The following is a 20,703-nucleotide window of genomic DNA, read 5'->3' as shown; positions in this document are numbered from 1 at the left end:
AAAACCCTTGAATGAGTAGGTGTGTCCAAACTTTTGACTGGTACTGTATATATTATGATCATTCAATCGTGCCACACGAGTTGTAGAACAAATTATCTTTCAGGGTTCGTACAGTCATGAAATTCCTCGAAAAGTAATGGCATTTTTAAATGTATTTTTCCAGGCCTGGAAAAGTTTTGCAAAATGATAGAAGTCATGGAAATTAATTTAATAATTTCTGTTAATTTATTTCGGACGTTTTTAAATATTTTATCAATCAAATACAAATCTACATATCAGCCAGGATCGGAATTACACTTTAGCACAGGGATTATCAACTGTACTGAACAAAAATATAAATGCAACATGTAAGTGTTGGTTTCATAAGTTGAAATAAAATATCCCAGAAATTGTTCACATGCACAAAAAGCAGATTTCTCTCAAATGTTGTTGACAAATTTGTTTACATCCTTGTTAGTGAGCATTTCTCCCTTTCCAAAATAATCCATCCACCTGACACGTGTGGCATATCAAGAAGCTGATTAAACAGCATGATCATTACACAGGTATGCCTTGTGCTGGGGACAATAAAAGGCCACTCTAAAATGTACAGTTCTGTCACACAACACTATGCCAAAGATGTCTCAAGTTTTGAGGGAACGTGCAATTGGCACGACTGCAGGAATTTCCACCAGGATCTTGACCTGACTGCAGTTCTGCGTTATCACCGACATCCGTGTGCAAACGCTGCATGATGCAAAGGGTGGTCACCAAATACTGATTGGTTTGATGATCCACGCCCTACTTTTAAGGTATCTGTGACCAACAGATATGTGAAATCCATAGATGAGTCCCTAATGAATTCATTTCAATTGACTGATTTCCTTATATGAACTGTTACTCATTCAATTTTTAGAAATTGTAGCATATTGCTTTTGTAATGTTGTTCAGTGTAGATTCATTCACATAAAAACCTTTATTGAGTGGATGGTCACGGGTCCAGAACATAATTACAAATCATTTGTAGACTGCAAATTGACCGCAAGCATCCCAAACAGATATCATATTTGGCTAAAACCTCGTAATTTCAAACTTGCAACTTGCTTACAAAAACAAAACTTGGGGGCCTAATAAAACCACCGCCAGTTGCGGAACCCTGTAGTAGACCAATAGACACGGCTCTGACCGAAGGCAAAATATAGGCTAACAGCAATGGTGAGCGGAAGTTCCAGAACTTTATTAAATCTTCTCCCAGTAGACATAATGGAGAATTTGGCCGTTTGGCATTTTGGGCAAATGCCAGATGAGCTGGTCCATTTTTAGCCCAATAGGCCTGTTGAACTTGTTTTTGTTTGCAGATGAATATATTAGTTTGATTCAAATGTTTACATGCTTTGCAAGAAGAACGATTTCCATAGTAATCCTGTTTACATGGACACATCTGAAATCAAGCTACCTGATGGGACTATGATAAATGCTGAAAATCATCTGCAATCAAAATAAAGATTCTATCACAGCGACTATGTTCTTTTTGGGAAGGTTATTTCAATCTGAGTTTGGACATAAAGTTTGAATGTGAAAACAATTTCTAAGACGCATACTTTTTAAGTTTTTCAGAACCGACTTTACTCACGCAAAAGAGGTTAGCTGGTGCTAGCACATGCGCAGATCCAATACACTGCTAGAACTCCGATTTAAGGTGTTTACATGTCCTAATAATTAGTAAGATTGCTCAGAATTCTAGGCTTGTGCTAACTTCGATTATGACCCAATGCTGAATCAAGATAATCAGAGTAATGATAAACTCTGCCTATTGCTGCAATCAGTATAACATTGAATTATTAGCCTGCATGTTATTATTCTCAGTATATAGCTAATAATGGGGGCCTCAAGGAAAAGAATGCGTAGGTGTGGTTTCTTGTTCCATTCCGCCCCTGGACCCATATTTAGGTTACTGGTGTTGTTATCTTTCCACTTGGTCTACATCTCAGGCTCGTTTCATTCTAATTTTGCTTATGCATAGGCCTAAACTTTGTCCCCCCCCCACCAGATTAGAATGTTTACTTGAAGTTGTCATACACGAGCCTACCAATGAAGAATCAAACATATTTCTCATGCTGACTCAGACGGGAGTTGGTGAGTGTAGGAACGATGCAAAGCAAACCCATAACATTTGTTCTCCACAATATCAAGAAGAGTCTGAGAATTTGCTCTCTTATGCATCTTGCTAATATTCCTTTAAGTATCAGAGTCATCTTACAATGGCCGCCCAACAGTGACTAGCTATGGACTTGACCTGTGAGCTCTTAGAGACAGACGAGCTCATCCAGATCTCATGGCAGAAGAGTACCAGGGGTTACCGTGCCAACTACAACTTCTTCCTCATCACTCCTAGCTATGGTCCATCACATGTCAAAGGGCGAGGGGACAGGGTGGGCTTCATTGGGAACACCACAGCACTGGTGGGCTCTGTCCGACTGGGGGATGTGTCCCTGACTGATGAGGGCGTCTACACCTGCATCTTCACTGTGTTCCCCAGTGGGCCGTACAAGGCAAAGCTCCACCTCAATGTCAAAAGTAAGAGGTTATTTATCATGTATTTCCCCAATGGAATTAATCATTTGATACAATTATGTTAAGGGTGTTCCTTTACCTGCTATTCAAGGGTTAGGTTTTAAAGTATATAAAAAGGTACATTCATATTGTCAATGTGTTTAATGTGTTTTTTTCCCCCAATAGTTCCTCCTGTGATTTCAGTTGCTATGGAGACTTCCCGTGGTTGCTGAGGGGCAGAAGAGCATTTTGGCCACATGCACAGCGGCTCCCGCCAAGCCCCCCGCTGACGTACAATGGAGCACGGCCAGTGCAAGACAACCACTGAGTCTGACAACCTCAACCAACACTATACTGAACCCAGACGACACCACCACGTGAGGGTCCACCTGAAGGGAGAGCCCTCCAGAGTCCTACACCAACAGGAGGTTCAGTGCCTGGTGAACCACACCACTCTGAGCCAGCAGGAAGCTGACCCCTACCAGCTAGATGTACACTGTGAGTATTCTGAATGACAACAGCCGCAGTGTTTCTACTCCATATTATACACAACAGTAACAGCACAGAAATAATGTGGTACAACTTTTTGCCTGTTCTACAGACAAAGAATTCGGTCAAAATCATGAATGAACGCGCACCCCAGGCACCGGCGTTTCAGTGTTTAGTAGACGCCAACCACCCTCCAACAGAGTTCACATGGAAGAGGTCAGTTGTTCACAGTATTTCATTTCCCCCAACCCATTTTCTAAGGATCAGTGTCAACATCTATGTTTTGCTATGCGTCTACATTTGTCTTAGACTGAATATATCAAATCTCAATGAGACTGGGGGCTTGTTGGTGTTAGTGAAGGTTCGGCCCTGACTTCAGTGGTCTGTACAGCTGTGAGGTGTCCAACTCATACGGAGCAGCATCTGGTTTCCTATATGTGCATAAAGGTAATGACGTGTGTAACTTAGCCGTCTTGACATTTAATTAATTTATTTGAAGCATACATTCTGCAGAACTTTAACATACACTGCCTGTACAAAACATTAGGGACACCTTCCTAATATTGAGTTGCACCCCCCTTTACCCTCAGAATAGCCTCAATTCGTTGGGGCATGGACTCTACATACAAGGTGTCGAAACCGTTCCACACGGATGCTGGCCCATGTTGACTCCAATGCTTCCCAAAGTTGTGTCAAGTTGGCTGGATCTCCTTTGGGTGGTAGACCATTCTTAGTGCACATGGGAAACTGTTGAGCATGAAAAACCCAGCAGCGTTGCAGATCTTGACACTCAAACCGGTGCTCCTGGCACCTACTACCGTATCCCGTTTTAAAGGCAGTTACTTCTTTTGTCGTGCCCATTCACGCTTTGAATGGCACACATACACAATCCATGTCCCAATTGTCTCAAGGCTTAAAAATCCATCTTTAACTTGTCTCCTCCCCTTCATATACACTTATTTGAGTGTGTTTAAGAAGTGACATCAATAAGGGATCATAGCTTTCACCTGGTTAGTCTGTCGTGGAAAGGACAGATGTTCCTAATGTTTTGTACACTCAGTGTATATCTCCAGCTCTGTTTTCAACACAAAATTATGTTCCATTATTTTTACTTATAATATTTAAGAAAGGGTAGATTGTTGGAAAGTAAAGGTTCTGTTTTTCCTATTTGCAGTTGATCAGCGCTCCATTGTACCAGTAGCCTTGTGGGTTTTCCTCCCCTTCCTCCTCCTCTTCCTCTGCGTTGGAACTGTATCTCTCTGGCTGTTGTTTTCCAGAGGACCCCTGAGAGAGAGGTAGCATTGTGCAACTTCAGGACAAACAGTGTACACACACCTTTATTGACAAGTATCATTATGTTCTGCTGCTGTGTCTAAAATTATATTTACAGTGCCTTTCAGAAAGTATTCACACATCTTGACTTGTTCCACATTTTGTTGTTACAGCCTGAATTCAAAATGGATTAAATTTAGATAAAAAAAAGTATTTAAAAAAGCAGAAATGTAATATCCCTTTGAGCTGGTTATTAATTACACTTTGGATGGTGTGTCAATACACCCAGTCGCTACAAAGGTACAGGCATCCTTCCTAACTCAGTCGCCGTAGAGGAAGGACACCACTCCGGGATTTCACAATGAGGCCAATGGTGACTTTAAAACAGTTGCAGAGTTAAATGGCTGTGATAGGAGAAAATTGAGGATGGATAACAACATTGTAGTTAATCCACAATATTAACCTAATTGACAGAGTGAAAAGAAGAAATCATGTACATAATAATAAAAAAATTCAAAAACATGCCTCCTGTTTGCAACAAGGCACTAAAGTAGTACTGCAAAAATGTGCAATGGAATTACATTTTTGTCCTGAATACAAAGTGTTATGTTTGGGGCAAATGCAATACAACACATTACTGAGTATCACTCTCCATATTTTAAAGCATAGTGGTAGCTGCATCATGTTATGAGTATGCTTGTAATTGTTAAGGACTGGGGAGTTTTTCAGGATAAAAAAGTAACAGAATAGAGCTAAGCACAGACACAATCCTGAAGGAAAACCTGGCTCAGTCTGCTTTCTACCAGACACTGGGAGATTAATTCACCTTTCAGCAGGACAATAACCTAAAACACAAATCTACACTGGAGTTGATTATCAACAAGACAGTGATGTTCCCGAGTAGCCGAGTTAGTTTTGACTAAAAATCTACTTGAAAATCTATGGCAAGACCTGAAAATGGTTGTCTAGCAGTCATCAATAGCAGCCAATTTGAAAGATCTTGAACATTTTTGAAAATAATTAGGGGCAAATGAACCCAGAAAGACCCGGGGGTGTGAATACTACATAAATTAGATATTTCTGTATTTCATTTTCAATACATTTGCAAAAACTTCAAAAAATATGTTTTCACCTTGTCGTAATGGGGTATTGTGTGTAGATGGGTAATAAAATATATACATTTAATACATTTTGAATTCAGGCTGTAACACAAAATAATTTGGAATAAGTCAAGGGGTATGAATACTTTCTGAAGGTACTACATATTCTTTGCAGAGTCATGGCACTGTTTTTTTTGTAGTGGAGAGGCCATTCAAAACCCAGTAGAGGTAAGCCGTAAAGAACTGCAGGATTCTCCAGTGTGTGAGTCCGTTGAGGTTGAGAAACAGAAAGGTGCAGTTTGATAAGGATTGTGTTGATTGGGTAACATGAGGGGTTTCTCGATGTTAGAAACAGGGCCATGTTTTGTTTTTGTGCTCTTGCTTTTTTAAATGTTTACATGTTCTAGCTAGCATCTAAACTGTCCACAGCGCACTACAATACACAAGTGTGAAGATGATTTCTATGGGAATTGATATGTTTTTGTTGTGGTCTTTATTGTTAATGTAAAACATTTCAGACACAGTTTTGTTAAGAGTTTGTAATGGTAAAACTGTACCTTGACATCTGCGATTGTATTAGACATAAGAGGATACAGCATTAATCATTTGAATGATAACAATTCCTCAAGATAGTTTATATATCACTGTATTTGTGTAGGCCTATTATGTCATACAGTACTGTGTTGGAATGTAGCAATTACTTTGGTATAAAATAGCTACATGGTTTGACCATTTGAGGGCACCATTTCCTTAATTTCTAGTGCAAATGATTTTTTGGGTTGACCTGTTGGAGATGTAGTATATAGTATACTATATAGTATACTAGGTCTGACAGATCTATGCAACAATCGTAAATGGGATCTATTTATAATATAATTGAATTAGAGGCTGACAAAGAACTACTCTGGAATGCCTTACAAAATAGATGATGATAATCTGTTTTAAAAACAGGTAAGCTTCTAATTTTAATAGGAACAATACTGTAACACAACTAACAATACTGTAAATTAAAAGACACATTTCACGAGTCTTAATACTGAAGAGTGGGGAGGCAGTAGTGTGGCTATTTATAGCCTAGGCCTGGTCAATTGTGCTTCTCCTTGCTCCTATTGATAGACACAATTGTTCCCTTGATATCAGTGACCAAAAGGTTTCATTTTAAATCAGACCACCACCTGCTACTCATAATTGACCAGTCAGTAGGGTTGTTCGGCACATTTTTTCTTTGGGATGGAGGGTTCCTCTTTTGTTCATTGAAATGTGTCAATTGGCAAATAGTTAGGTATGGAGGACTGGGGGCGTTCCCCTAGAAATTGAAGAGCTTTAGTCCACAAACGATTGAAATGTTCTCTCAACCCATTTAAACTGACATCTGTGTTGCACACGATGCTTGTTCTGATGCTATTACTATTTTAATGAGGCTCCGTACTGGCCTTAATACTGTGACTCTTAGTTGTGGGTAATGGCTGGCAATCTTCAGGAGTGAGTCTTAGGCTGTGGAGTGCAGGGACACTTTCGAAATCTTTCCGTTCTCTGTCCCCAAATCCTCTGCCATTTTGCTGTCCCCTTCTGAGGAAAAGGCTACATATTCACTAAGAGGAGCAATCTTGCACAGCACAGTGACTTACTGGAATTCTCAGGGTTCATGGGGGACACCCATGGACAACACACAGCACCTGTTTATCCCTGTCAATTATCTCATACTAAAACCACATTTGTCCTTTTGCACTCCTTACTCAAGGGCTGGATATTTAAGTGCTGAACACTATATATTCTATTGTTGCCGTCAGTGCCGGAGAAGTAAACATTAAAAAAGCAATGAATTTGTTATGCACTCGACCCTGAAAGCTGGAGTCTTCCATTGCAAGAATGTTTGAATTACATTCCGAAGTGGAGACGAGACAGTGTTTAGGAATTGTTCTGGTTGGAGGTTGTATTTTTAGGGCCCGTCTTTCCTTGACAGGTGTTTTCTGTCAGAACTCAAGGATGATCAGTTGAAAGCTTGCGCTCAAAGTATTTCCTATGGTAGGGTGGTCTTTGGCTGGCAAACTGGAAGATATTTTTTTTTTTCACACAGTGCAACATGTAAATGGAAGAGTGGTCAAGTATTTCTTTATAGTTTCTTTGTTATTTATTAAAATGTATTTTAAGGGTAAATTGATGTACAAAGACAGAGATACACATTTGAGGTGTCAATTAGCAAAGTGAACATATTTAAAATAGTTGTAGGAAGGACGTAAATCTTCAGGGTATATGAAAATATTATACACAGCTTTGGTGTTCTTGCAAAAGGTAGTTCATATATTGTAATGATGTGCTTTGCTCTTGGATATGCTCAGCGGTAAGCTCTGTAAGTCACAGTGGAAAAACAAGGATCTAGATGAATGTACTTCAGTCGAGATGAGGTGGTTATGACGTATTGGCATAAGTGAGGTGACCCCAAATACATTGTCTGGTGTTCACATTCTAACAACGAAGTGCTACTTTAACTAGCAACAAGCCTTTTCAATGGTCTATCTTTGGTGCATGACCCATATATGTGCTTGATATATCACTCTATATGTGGAATATAAGAGACCTTTCATTATGTATTGACACAGTGACCATTCATTATGTATTGATACAGTGACCATTCATTATATATTTATTGATACAGTGACCATTCATTATGTATTGATACAGTGACCATTCATTATATATTGATACAGTGACCATTCATTATATATTGATACAGTGACCATTCATTATGTATTGATACAGTGACCATTCATTATGTATTGATACAGTGACCATTCATTATGTATTGATACAGTGACCATTCATTATGTATTGATACAGTGACCATTCATTATGTATTGATACAGTGACCTTTCATTATGTATTGATACAGTGACCATTCATTATATATTGATACAGTGACCATTCATTATGTATTGATACAGTGACCTTTCATTATGTATTGATACAGTGACCTTTCATTATGTATTGATACAGTGACCATTCATTATATATTTATTGATACAGTGACCCTTCATTATGTATTGATACAGTGACCTTTCATTATGTATTGATACAGTGACCATTCATTATGTATTGATACAGTGACCATTCATTATGTATTGATACAGTGACCATTCATTATGTATTGATACAGTGACCATTCATTATGTATTGATACAGTGACCATTCATTATGTATTGATACAGTGACCATTCATTATGTATTGATACAGTGACCATTCATTATGTATTGATACAGTGACCTTTCATTATGTATTGATACAGTGACCATTCATTATATATTGATACAGTGACCATTCATTATGTATTGATACAGTGACCTTTCATTATGTATTGATACAGTGACCTTTCATTATGTATTGATACAGTGACCATTCATTATATATTTATTGATACAGTGACCCTTCATTATGTATTGATACAGTGACCTTTCATTATGTATTGATACAGTGACCATTCATTATGTATTGATACAGTGACCATTCATTATGTATTGATACAGTGACCATTCATTATGTATTGATACAGTGACCATTCATTATGTATTGATACAGTGACCATTCATTATATATTTATTGATATAGTGACCCTTCATTATGTATTGATACAGTGACCATTCAATATATATTTATTGATACATTGACCATTAATTATGTATTGATACAGTGACCATTCAATATATATTTATTGATACAGTGACCATTCATTATATATTTATTGATATAGTGACCATTCAATATATATTTATTGATATAGTGACCATTCAATATATATTTATTGATACAGTGACCATTCATTATATATTTATTGATACATTACATTTACATTTACATTTAAGTCATTTAGCAGACGCTCTTATCCAGAGCGACTTACAAATTGGTGCATACACCTTATGACATCCAGTGGAACAGCCACTTACAATAGTGCATCTAAATCTTTTAGGGGGGGGGGGGGTGAGAAGGATTACTTACCCTATCCTAGGTATTCCTTGAAGAGGTGGGGTTTCAGGTGTCTCCGGAAGGTGGTGATTGACTCCGCTGTCCTGGCGTCGTGAGGGAGTTTGTTCCACCATTGGGGGCCAGAGCAGCGAACAGTTTTGACTGGGCTGAGCGGGAACTGTACTTCCTCAGTGGTAGGGAGGCGAGCAGGCCAGAGGTGGATGAACGCAGTGCCCTTGTTTGGGTGTAGGGCCTGATCAGAGCCTGGAGGTACTGAGGTGCCGTTCCCCTCACAGCTCCGTAGGCGAGCACCATGGTCTTGTAGCGGATGCGAGCTTCAACTGGAAGCCAGTGGAGAGAGCGGAGGAGCGGGGTGACGTGAGAGAACTTGGGAAGGTTGAACACCAGACGGGCTGCGGCGTTCTGGATGAGTTGTAGGGGTTTAATGGCACAGGCAGGGAGCCCAGCCAACAGCGAGTTGCAGTAATCAAGACGGGAGATGACAAGTGCCTGGATTAGGACCTGCGCCGCTTCCTGTGTGAGGCAGGGTCGTACTCTGCGGATGTTGTAGAGCATGAACCTACAGGAACGGGACACCGCCTTGATGTTAGTTGAGAACGACAGGGTGTTGTCCAGGATCACGCCAAGGTTCTTAGCGCTCTGGGAGGAGGACACAATGGAGTTGTCAACCGTGATGGCGAGATCATGGAACGGGCAATCCTTCCCCGGGAGGAAGAGGAGCTCCGTCTTGCTGAGGTTCAGCTTGAGGTGGTGATCCGTCATCCACACTGATATGTCTGCCAGACATGCAGAGATGCGAATCGCCACCTGGTCATCAGAAGGGGGAAAGGAGAAGATTAATTGTGTGTCGTCTGCATAGCAATGATAGGAGAGACCATGTAAGGTTATGACAGAGCCAAGTGACTTGGTGTATAGCGAGAATAAGAGAGGGCCTAGAACAGAGCCCTGGGGGACACCAGTGGTGAGAGCGAGTGGTGAGGAGACAGATTCTCGCCACGCCACCTGGTAGGAGCGACCTGTCAGGTAGGACGCAATCCAAGCGTGGAGAGGAGGATCTGATGGTTCACAGTATCGAAGGCAGCCGATAGGTCTAGAAGGATGAGAGCAGAGGAGAGAGAGTTAGCTTTAGCAGTGCGGAGCGCCTCCGTGATACAGAGAAGAGCAGTCTCAGTTGAATGACTAGTCTTGAAACCTGACTGATTAGGATCAAGAAGGTCATTCTGAGAGAGATAGCGGGAGAGCTGGCCAAGGACGGCACGCTCAAGAGTTTTGGAGAGAAAAGAGAGAAGGGATACTGGTCTGTAGTTGTTGACATCGGAGGGATCGAGTGTAGGTTTTTTCAGAAGGGGTGCAACTCTCGCTCTCTTGAAGACGGGAGGGACGTAGCCAGCGGTCAGGGATGAGTTGATGAGCGAGGTGAGGTAAGGGAGAAGGTCTCCGGAAATGGTCTGGAGAAGAGAGGAGGGGATAGGGTCAAGCGGGCAGGTTGTTGGGCGGCCGGCCGTCACAAGACGCGAGATTTCATCTGGAGAGAGAGGGGAGAAAGAGGTCAGAGCATAGGGTAGGGCAGTGTGAGCAGAACCAGCGGTGTCGTTTGACTTAGCAAACGAGGATCGGATGTCGTCGACCTTCTTTTCAAAATGGTTGACGAAGTCATCTGCAGAGAGGGAGGAGGGGGGATTCAGGAGGGAGGAGAAGGTGGCAAAGAGCTTCCTAGGGTTAGAGGCAGATGCTTGGAATTTAGAATGGTAGAAAGTGGCTTTAGCAGCAGAGACAGAGGAGGAAAATGTAGAGAGGAGGGAGTGAAAGGATGCCAGGTCCGCAGGGAGGCGAGTTTTCCTCCATTTCCGCTCGGCTGCCCGGAGCCCTGTTCTGTGAGCTCTCAATGAGTCGTCGAGCCACGGAGCGGGAGGGGAGGACCGAGCCGGCCTGGAGGATAGGGGACATAGAGAGTCAAAGGATGCAGAAAGGGAGGAGAGGAGGGTTGAGGAGGCAGAATCAGGAGATAGGTTGGAGAAAGTTTGAGCAGAGGGAAGAGATGATAGGATGGAAGAGGAGAGAGTAGCGGGGGAGAGAGAGCGAAGGTTGGGACGGCGCGATACCATCCGAGTAGGGGCAGTGTGGGAAGTGTTGGATGAGAGGGAAAAGGATACAAGGTAGTGGTCGGAGACTTGGAGGGGAGTTGCAATGAGGTTAGTAGAAGAGCAGCATCTAGTAAAGATGAGGTCAAGCGTATTGCCTGCCTTGTGAGTAGGGGGAAGGTGAGAGGGTGAGGTCAAAAGAGGAGAGGAGTGGAAAGAAGGAGGCAGAGAGGAATGAGTCAAAGGTAGACGTGGGGAGGTTAAAGTCGCCCAGAACTGTGAGAGGTGAGCCGTCCTCAGGAAAGGAGCTTATCAAGGCATCAAGCTCATTGATGAACTCTCCAAGGGAACCTGGAGGGCGATAAATGATAAGGATGTTAAGCTTGAAAGGGCTGGTAACTGTGACAGCATGGAATTCAAAGGAGGCGATAGACAGATGGGTAAGGGGAGAAAGAGAGAAAGACCACTTGGGAGAGATGAGGATCCCGGTGCCACCACCCCGCTGACCAGAAGCTCTCGGGGTGTGCGAGAACACGTGGGCGGACGAGGAGAGAGCAGTAGGAGTAGCAGTGTTATCTGTGGTGATCCATGTTTCCGTCAGTGCCAAGAAGTCGAGGGACTGGAGGGAGGCATAAGCTGAGATGAACTCTGCCTTGTTGGCCGCAGATCGGCAGTTCCAGAGGCTACCGGAGACCTGGAACTCCACGTGGGTCGTACGCGCTGGGACCACCAGATTAGGGTGGCCGCGGCCACGCGGTGTGGAGCGTTTGTATGATCTGTGCAGAGAGGAGAGAACAGGGATAGACAGACACATAGTTGACAGGCTACAGAAAAGGCTACGCTAATGCAAGGAGATTGGAATGACAAGTGGACTACACGTCTCGAATGTTCAGAAAGTTAAGCTTACATAGCAAGAATCTTATTGACTAAAATGATTAAAATGATACAGTACTGCTGAAGTAGGCTAGCTGGCAGTAGCTGCGTTGTTGACACTACACTAATCAAGTCGTTCCGTTGAGTGTAATAGTTTCTACAGTGCTACTATTCGGGGGCTAGCTGGCTAGCTAGCAGTGTTGTTTACGTTACGTTGCGTTAAAAGAACGACAATAGCTGGCTAGCTAACCTAGGAAATCGCTCTAGACTACACAATTATCTTTGAAACAAAGACGGCTATGTAACTAGCTATGTAGCTAGCTACGATCAAACAAATCAAACCGTTGTACTGTAATGAAATGAAAATGTGATACTACCTGACCGGGTTGTTGAATTCGATTCAGTAACGTGTGTGTGGTGACGTTGGCTAGCTGTTAGCTGTTGGCTAGCTAGCAGAGTCTCCTACGTTAAGGACGACAAATAGCTGGCTAGCGAACCTCAGTGAATTAAGATAATCACTCCAAGACTACACACTCTAAACTACACAATTATCTTGGAAACAAAGACAGCTGTGTAGCTAGCTAACACTAAACTAATCAAGTCGTTCAGTTGAGTGAATAGCACTACAGTGATGCTAATCTGTGGGCGTTAGCTAGCGTTTGCTAGCTCCTGGGCGAATAGCAGTGAAGGCTACGTTAGGGCGACGAAATACGATAATTATGCAATTATCTCTGATACAAGGACGGCTATGTAGCTAGCTAAGAAGAATTGCTAAGATTAGACAAATCAAACCGTTGTACTATAATGAAATGTAATGAAAAAGTTATACAACCTGCAGAGCGAAGTGCGAATGCGACCGCTCGCTCCAACCCGGAAGTGACCATTCATTATGTATTGATACAGTGACCATTCATTATGTATTGATACAGTGACCATTCATTATATATTTATTGATATAGTGACCCTTCATTATATATGTATTGATACAGTGACCTTTCATTATGTATTGATACAGTGACCTTTCATTATGTATTGATACAGTGACCATTCATTATGTATTGATACAGTGACCTTTCATTATGTATTGATACAGTGACCATTCATTATGTATTGATACAGTGACCATTCATTATATATTTATTGATATAGTGACCCTTCATTATGTATTGATACAGTGACCATTCAATATATATTTATTGATACAGTGACCATTCATTATGTATTGATACAGTGACCATTCAATATATATTTATTGATATAGTGACCCTTCATTATGTATTGATACAGTGACCATTCAATATATATTTATTGATACAGTGACCATTCATTATGTATTGATACAGTGACCATTCAATATATATTTATTGATATAGTGACCCTTCATTATATATTTATTGATATAGTGACCATTCATTATGTATTGATACAGTGACCATTCAATATATATTTATTGATATAGTGACCCTTCATTATATATTTATTGATATAGTGACCATTCATTATGTATTGATACAGTGACCATTCATTATATATTTATTGATATAGTGACCATTCATTATATATTTATTGATACAGTGACCATTCATTATATATTTATTGATATAGTGACCATTCATTATATATTTATTGATACAGTGACCATTCATTATATATTTATTGATACAGTGACCATTCATTAAATATTTATTGATACAGTGACCATTCATTATGTATTGATACAGTGACCATTCAATATATATTTATTGATATAGTGACCATTCATTATATATTTATTGATACAGTGACCATTCATTATATATTTATTGATACAGTGACCATTCATTATATATTTATTGATACAGTGACCATTCATTATATATTTATTGATACAGTGACCACTCATTGTGTATTTATTGATTTAGTGACCATTCATTATATATTTATAGATATAGTGACCATTCATTTTATATTTATAGATAGTGACCACTCATTGTGTATTCATTGATTTAGTGACCATTCATTATATATTTATTGATATAGTGACATTCATTATATATTTATAGATATAGTGACATTCATTATGTATTTATTGATATAGTGACATTCATTATATATTTATTGATATAGTGACATTCATTATATATTTATTGATATAGTGACCATTCATTATATATTTATTGATATAGTGACCATTCATTATGTATTTATTGATATAGTGACATTCATTATGTATTTATTGATATAGTGACATTCATTATGTATTTATTGATATAGTGACATTCATTATGTATTTATTGATATAGTGACATTCATTATGTATTTATAGATATAGTGACATTCATTATATATTTATAGATATAGTGACCATTCATTATATATTTATTGATATAGTGACCATTCATTATATATTTATAGATATAGTGACATTCATTATGTATTTATTGATATAGTGGCCATTCATTATATACATATAATGAACGGTCACTGTATCTATAGATATATAATGAATGGCCACTATCAATAAATACATATCACTTTTTTTTTAATGCTGTACTTACTATATCCTGTTAGGCCGCCCCATCCCGGATCCGGGATTGTGAATACAGCCTCAAGCTCATTACCATAACGCAACATTAGCGATTTCTGAAAATTGCAAAATAAATGAAATAAATATGCCTGTCCTCAAGCTTATCCTTTTCTTAACAATCCTGTCGTCTCAGATTTTCAAAATATGCTTTAGAACCAGAGAAAATCAATAATTTGTGTAAGAGTGGTGATAGCTAGCGTAGCATTTAGCGTTAGCATTTAGCACGCAACATTCACAAAAACCAGCAAAGGGATCAAATAAAATCATTTACCTTTGAAGAACTTCAGATGTTTCAATGAGGAGACTCTCAGTTACATAGCAGATGTCCAGTTTTTCCTGAAAGATGCTTGTGTAGGACACAACGTTCCGTTTTGTTACTATGCATTTGGCTACCGAAACTAACCGAAAATTCAGTCACCTAAACGTCGAACTTTTTCCGAATTAACTCCATAATATCGACTGAAACATGGAAAACGTTGTTTGAATCAATCCTCAAGGTGTTTGGTCATATATCTCTTCATTGAAATGCCAGTCCTAGACACGTGCATTCTTCTCTGATTCGGATGGAAAAATACTGGGACCTGACTTTTGCGCACCAATTTCCACGCAGACACCATGCGGGACACTTGGTAATTGTAGGCTCTTATGGCCAATCTTCCAATGATATGCCTACAAATACGTCACAATGCTGCAGACACCTGGGGAAACGATAGGAAGTGTCCGTTGATTCCTGTGCCATTCACAGCCATATAAGGAGATCATTGAAAACGTGCCTTCAAAAATCCTGTTGATTTCCTGGTCACTCAAACATCTTGGTTTTGCCTGTAGATATTGTTCTATGGCACTCACAGTGAAAATCTTTACAGTTCTGGAAACGTCAGAGTGTCTTCTTTCCAAAACTATCAATTCCAAGCATAGTCGAGCATCTTTTCGTGACAAAATATCGCGCTAAAAACGGGCACGTCTTTTTATCCAAAAATGAAATACTGCCCCTAGAGTTCTAACAGGATATACTCTGTCACTCTTTTTCTCCTTCTTGATGACCAAGTGTATAAATAACCCCATAGTATATGAGTAAGAATTTCACTTGATACCTACAACAAACATGCTGTGACCGTGATGCATACATTCGATTGTGGGCTTGAAGGAGAGCACAGGTTTGAGTGGCACCTGAGTGCATCTGTTGTGCGTCTGAAATAGGGCACTCCGATTGTCCTTAGAAAGGAATGATTGGGAGAGTCTGGGGTCAGGGTTCAGGGGAGGGGGCAGACTTGTTGAAGGAGAAAATAGACTCCATTCCATCTGTCTGAACATTTCTGCCTCGACAGTGGGGTTTGGACACATGATCAGAGTAAAGCTTTAAAAGAGCCCAAGCAACCGCACCCGAAAGTTCACTTCACTTCCCCTCTTGACTGTTTGACACAAGTTGGTCTCTGAGTATTGTGTGTGTGTGTGTCTCAACTGGTCTTTCTTCCTTGACTGTCTGAGAGGCAGGCTTTAACATCATGTCTGACACAGCGGATATTGTGAAGGAATACGAGGAGGATGCAGAGGAGGTGAACGAGGAGGAGGAAGAAGTAGAGGAGGCACCTGCGGTGGAAGAGGATGCTGAAGAAGAGCAGGAGGAGGATGAGGCAGATAAGGAGGACGAGGTAGAGGAGGAGAGGGAACACGTTGAGGGGAGCGAGGGGGAGACCAAGCCACGGACCAAGTACATTACCAACATCGCTCCTCCTAAGCTGCCCGACGGTGAGAAGTTAGACTTTGATGACCTCCACCGCAAGAGGCTAGAGAAGGACTTCAATGACCTGCAGAGCCTGATCGAGATGCACTTCTCCAGCCGCCAGAAAGAGGAGGAAGAGCTGGTGGCCCTCCGCAGCCGCATCGAGCGCCGCCGTGCCGACCGTGCCGAGCAGCAGCGTGTGCGCGCCGAGCAGAACATTGAGCGCCAAGCTCGTCTTGCTGAGGAGCGGACCCGACGGGAAGAGGAGGCCAAGCTCCGCGCCGAGGAGGATGCCAGGAAGAAGAACGTCTTCTCCAATAAGGCGTTCGGCGGCTACATACAGAAGGGGGACGTGAAGAAGGGCAAGAAGCTGACGGGGCGCGAGAAGAAGACCAAGGCTCTGTTGGAACGCCGCAAGCCCCTCAACATCGACCACCTCAACCAGGAGAGGCTGGCGGAGAAGTGCCGCGAGCTCTGGCAGTGGCTGCGCCAGCTACACGCTGAGAAGTTTGACCTGGCCGAGAAGCTGAAGAGGCAGAAGTACGATGTGAATGTGCTGCGGAACCGCGTTAGCGACCACCAGAGGGGCTCCAAGGTGGCCAAGGCGACCCGCGGGGCGAAGAAGTTACGTTAGTCACACAGCAATGACCTCAACATTATCAGATTAGTCTAGCTGTCTTTGGACCGTTTGAAGTACAATCACCTGCTTCTGCTTTATTGGCTATAGGCCTGCTTGTTTGTTTGTTTGGGGGTTTCTACAGTATAACGTTAGCTAAGCAGGTCTATAACTGATCAGCCTACATAATGTATTCACAGGTTTTGCACAGGCTGTAACTTTCTTTGTTGACTATAGTTGTCTGATGTAAACATTTAATGTCGTTCACGAGGAATATGATTACTGATATCGTATTCACAGATAAAGCTAAATGTTTGAATAATGTTAATACAGTTTTGATTGATCATTCGAATAAAATGTGAATGTTTGATGCAGTTTTGGTCGTTATTATATCTAAGCAGTCTTTGTAGCTGGTTAGTTAAATTCCTCTCTTTCTACTGTGAGGGTTACTGAAACGGTCAAATGCAAGACAAAGGATAATGTACTACATTGCAAAATGTGTCTCTTTTTACATTAACAGTACAACTCATGAATGTTTATTTGTTTGTCTTGGTCCAATTCTGAGGGTTGAAACGTGTCTCGTCCCTGACAGGTGTGGCACACATGGAACTGTAAAGAGCTCATTTAGTCTCTGCCATGCTCAGGGTGGGGAATGCAGTTGTATTGACCTGCACAGTCTTGGCCAGAAGGAGTTAACTATGGGTTAAATGAGCCCATCATAGAAATATAATTCAACTTCCTATAAGCGGTATCACCATTCAAGTCAATGAGTGGCTGTTGGGTGGACTGGCGGCCATATTGGGTGTACCCATAATCCATAATTCTATTTCTATGGAGCCCACCATCTTAACTGCCCCTGTCATTCCATTGCTGGGTGTTTATAGTCAGGAATCTCAGGGGCCATCCCCATTCAATCAACAGGAGACATAATGGATGTATCTATAGTACTCATTGGCAATGATGTACTGTAGATAATACATATCAATCCAATATATGAGGCTGTATAATTTACTCAACCACTTTTAGTGCTAAACAGTATTAACCAACATATTATTATCAGATGAATTTGCACTACTGAGATGTTATTTGGCTGGAGTTGTGTCGTATGCTGGCTGTTTTGTACTTACTGGAGACAGTAGCCTGGACAATCACTAGAGGGCGCTAAGTGACAAGTTTGCAGTTGAACATGTGAATGTACAGTTGAAGTCGGAAGTTTACATACATTTAGGTAGAGTCATTAAAACTTGTTTTTCAACCACTCCACAAATTTCTTGTTAACAAACTAGTTTCGGCAAGTCGGTTAGGACATCTATTTTGTGCATAACACAAGTAATTTTTCCAACAATTGTTTACAGACATTATTTCACTTATAATTATTTCACTGTATCACAATTCCAGTGGGTCAGAAGTTTACATACACTAAGTTGACTGTGCCTTTAAACAGCTTGGAAAATTCCAGAAAATGTTGTCATGGCTTTAGAAGCATCTGATAGGCTAATTGACAACATTTGAGTCAATTGGAGGTGTAACCTGTGGCTGTATTTCAAGGTCTACCTTCAAAAGTAGTGCCTCTTTGCTTGACATCATGGAAAAATCTAAAGAAATCAGCTAAGACCCCATAAAAAAATGTAGATCTCCACTAGTCTGGTTCATCCTTGGGAGCAATTTCCAAACGCCTGATGGTACCACGTTCATCTGTACTAACAAGAGTACGCAAGTATAATCACCATGGGACCATGCAGCCATAATACCGCTCAGGAAGGAGACGTGTTCTGTCTCCTAGAGATTAACGTACTTTGGTGCGAAAAGTGCAAATCAATCCCAGAACAACAGCAAAGGACCTTGTGAAGATGCTGGAGGAAACAGGTACAAAAGTATCTATATCCACAGTAAAAAGATGCCTATATCAACATATACCTGAAATGCGGCTCAGCAAGGAAGAAGCCACGGCTCCAAAACTGCCATAAAAAAGCCAGACAACGGTTTGCAACTGCACACTTTTTGGAGAAATGTCCTCTGGTGTGATGAAACAAAAATAGAACTGTTTGGCCATAATTACCATCGTTATGTTTGGAGGAAAAAGGGGGAGGCTTGCAAGCCGAAGAACATCATCCCAACCGTGAAGCACGGGGGTGGCAGCATCATGTTGTGGGGGTCCTTGTCTGCAGGAGGCACTGGTGCACTTCACAACATAGATGGCATCATGAGGGGGGAAATTGTGGCTATATTGAAGCAACATCTCAAGACATCAATCAGGAAGTTAAAGCTTGGTCGGAAATGGGTCTTCCAAATTGACAATGAGCCCAAGCATACTTCCAAAGTTGTGGCAAAATGGCTTCAGGACAACAAAGTCACTGTATTGGCGTGGCCATCATAAAGCCCTGACCTCATTCCCATAAAAAAATGTTTGGGCAGAACTGAAAAAGCGTGTGCGAGCAAGGAGGCCTACAAACCTGACTCGGTTACACCAGCTCTGTCAGGAGGAATGGGCAAACATTAACTTAGTGTGGGAAGCTTGTAGAAGGCTACCTGAAATGTTTGACCCAAGTTAAACAATTTAAAGGCAATGCTACCAAATACGAATTGAGTGTATGTAAACGTCTGACCCGCTGGGAATGTGATGAAAGAAGTGAAAGCTGAAATAAATCATTCTCCCTACTATTATTCGGATATTTCACATTCTTAAAGTAAAGTGGTGATACTAACTGACCTAAGACAGGGCATTTTTACCAGGATTAAATATCAGGAATTGTGAAAAACTGAGTTTAAATGTATTTGGCTAAGGTGTATGTAAACTTCTGACTTCAACTGTTTCTTTTCTTTACACGGTCTATAGGATGCATAGCTTGGCACTCATTGACGTAACAAGTACTGTACATACCTCATCCGTAAGAGGTTTCCTTCCCTCCCATTTTCCCCTACCCTTGTGAACCCTTATCTCTGTGCTTCACAATTACCTGCTTCTACTGGCAATTCTCCCCCCAACTTCTGAACTATTCTGAAAAACAATCAAATTGTCACTTGACAACAACAAATCAATGAACTGAAATGAAAGCTGTGTCATCATAACAGGAATTGCAATAGGGGACAATATTTCTGCTGGGTGGTTTTGATTGTCATTTAGGTTGGCCTCACTATTGCCGAGAGCTGCTTGTAACCGTAAGAACAAATGAAACCCTTCCAGGCGTTGCTATATGCCAACAGGTTTCCATAGAGACAGTGTGGTAGGGCAACTCTGCAATCAGGGCCCCTCCCTACCCACTCGGCTGATAGGGCTGGAAGTTGATATTGATGGAAGTGTAGAAACGTCTGGACTGACTACAGCTCAGACAGGATCAGTTCAGAGGGAGTTGATCTACTTACTAGATTCAGTTTGAGTTAGCCTCTCCGTCAGCAAGCAAGCCCATGTGGGGAGGTGTGTGAGCATTGAATTCATGGAATGAACATCCATTGTCGCTGAATATTGTTATGT

At 41.2% G+C, this 20,703-nt stretch overlaps 1 protein-coding gene and 1 long non-coding RNA gene across 2 annotated transcripts; both read left to right on the top strand.

Annotated features, from left to right (window-relative positions):
• The first annotated feature begins 4 nt into the window (after positions 1 to 4).
• LOC118366368 (uncharacterized) lies at positions 5 to 6,152 on the top strand. The gene is made up of 5 exons (XR_004821934.2): positions 5 to 2,556; positions 2,719 to 3,030; positions 3,134 to 3,237; positions 3,331 to 3,468; positions 4,196 to 6,152. It is a non-coding gene; the product is annotated as an uncharacterized LOC118366368 (long non-coding RNA).
• Positions 6,153 to 16,269: 10,117 nt separating this feature from the next.
• tnnt2c (troponin T2c, cardiac) lies at positions 16,270 to 17,595 on the top strand. The gene has a single exon (XM_035748196.2). The coding sequence runs from the start codon at positions 16,398 to 16,400 to the stop codon at positions 17,247 to 17,249; it is 852 nt and encodes a 283-aa protein (XP_035604089.1). The 5' UTR covers positions 16,270 to 16,397; the 3' UTR covers positions 17,250 to 17,595.
• The last annotated feature ends 3,108 nt before the right edge of the window (positions 17,596 to 20,703 follow it).

This window comes from Oncorhynchus keta, chromosome 33 (assembly GCF_023373465.1).
Source record: "Oncorhynchus keta strain PuntledgeMale-10-30-2019 chromosome 33, Oket_V2, whole genome shotgun sequence".
NCBI classification, from domain to species: domain Eukaryota; kingdom Metazoa; phylum Chordata; class Actinopteri; order Salmoniformes; family Salmonidae; genus Oncorhynchus; species Oncorhynchus keta.
Note: the sequence above shows the minus strand (reverse complement) of the source record. Positions and strands in the feature narration are given on the sequence as shown.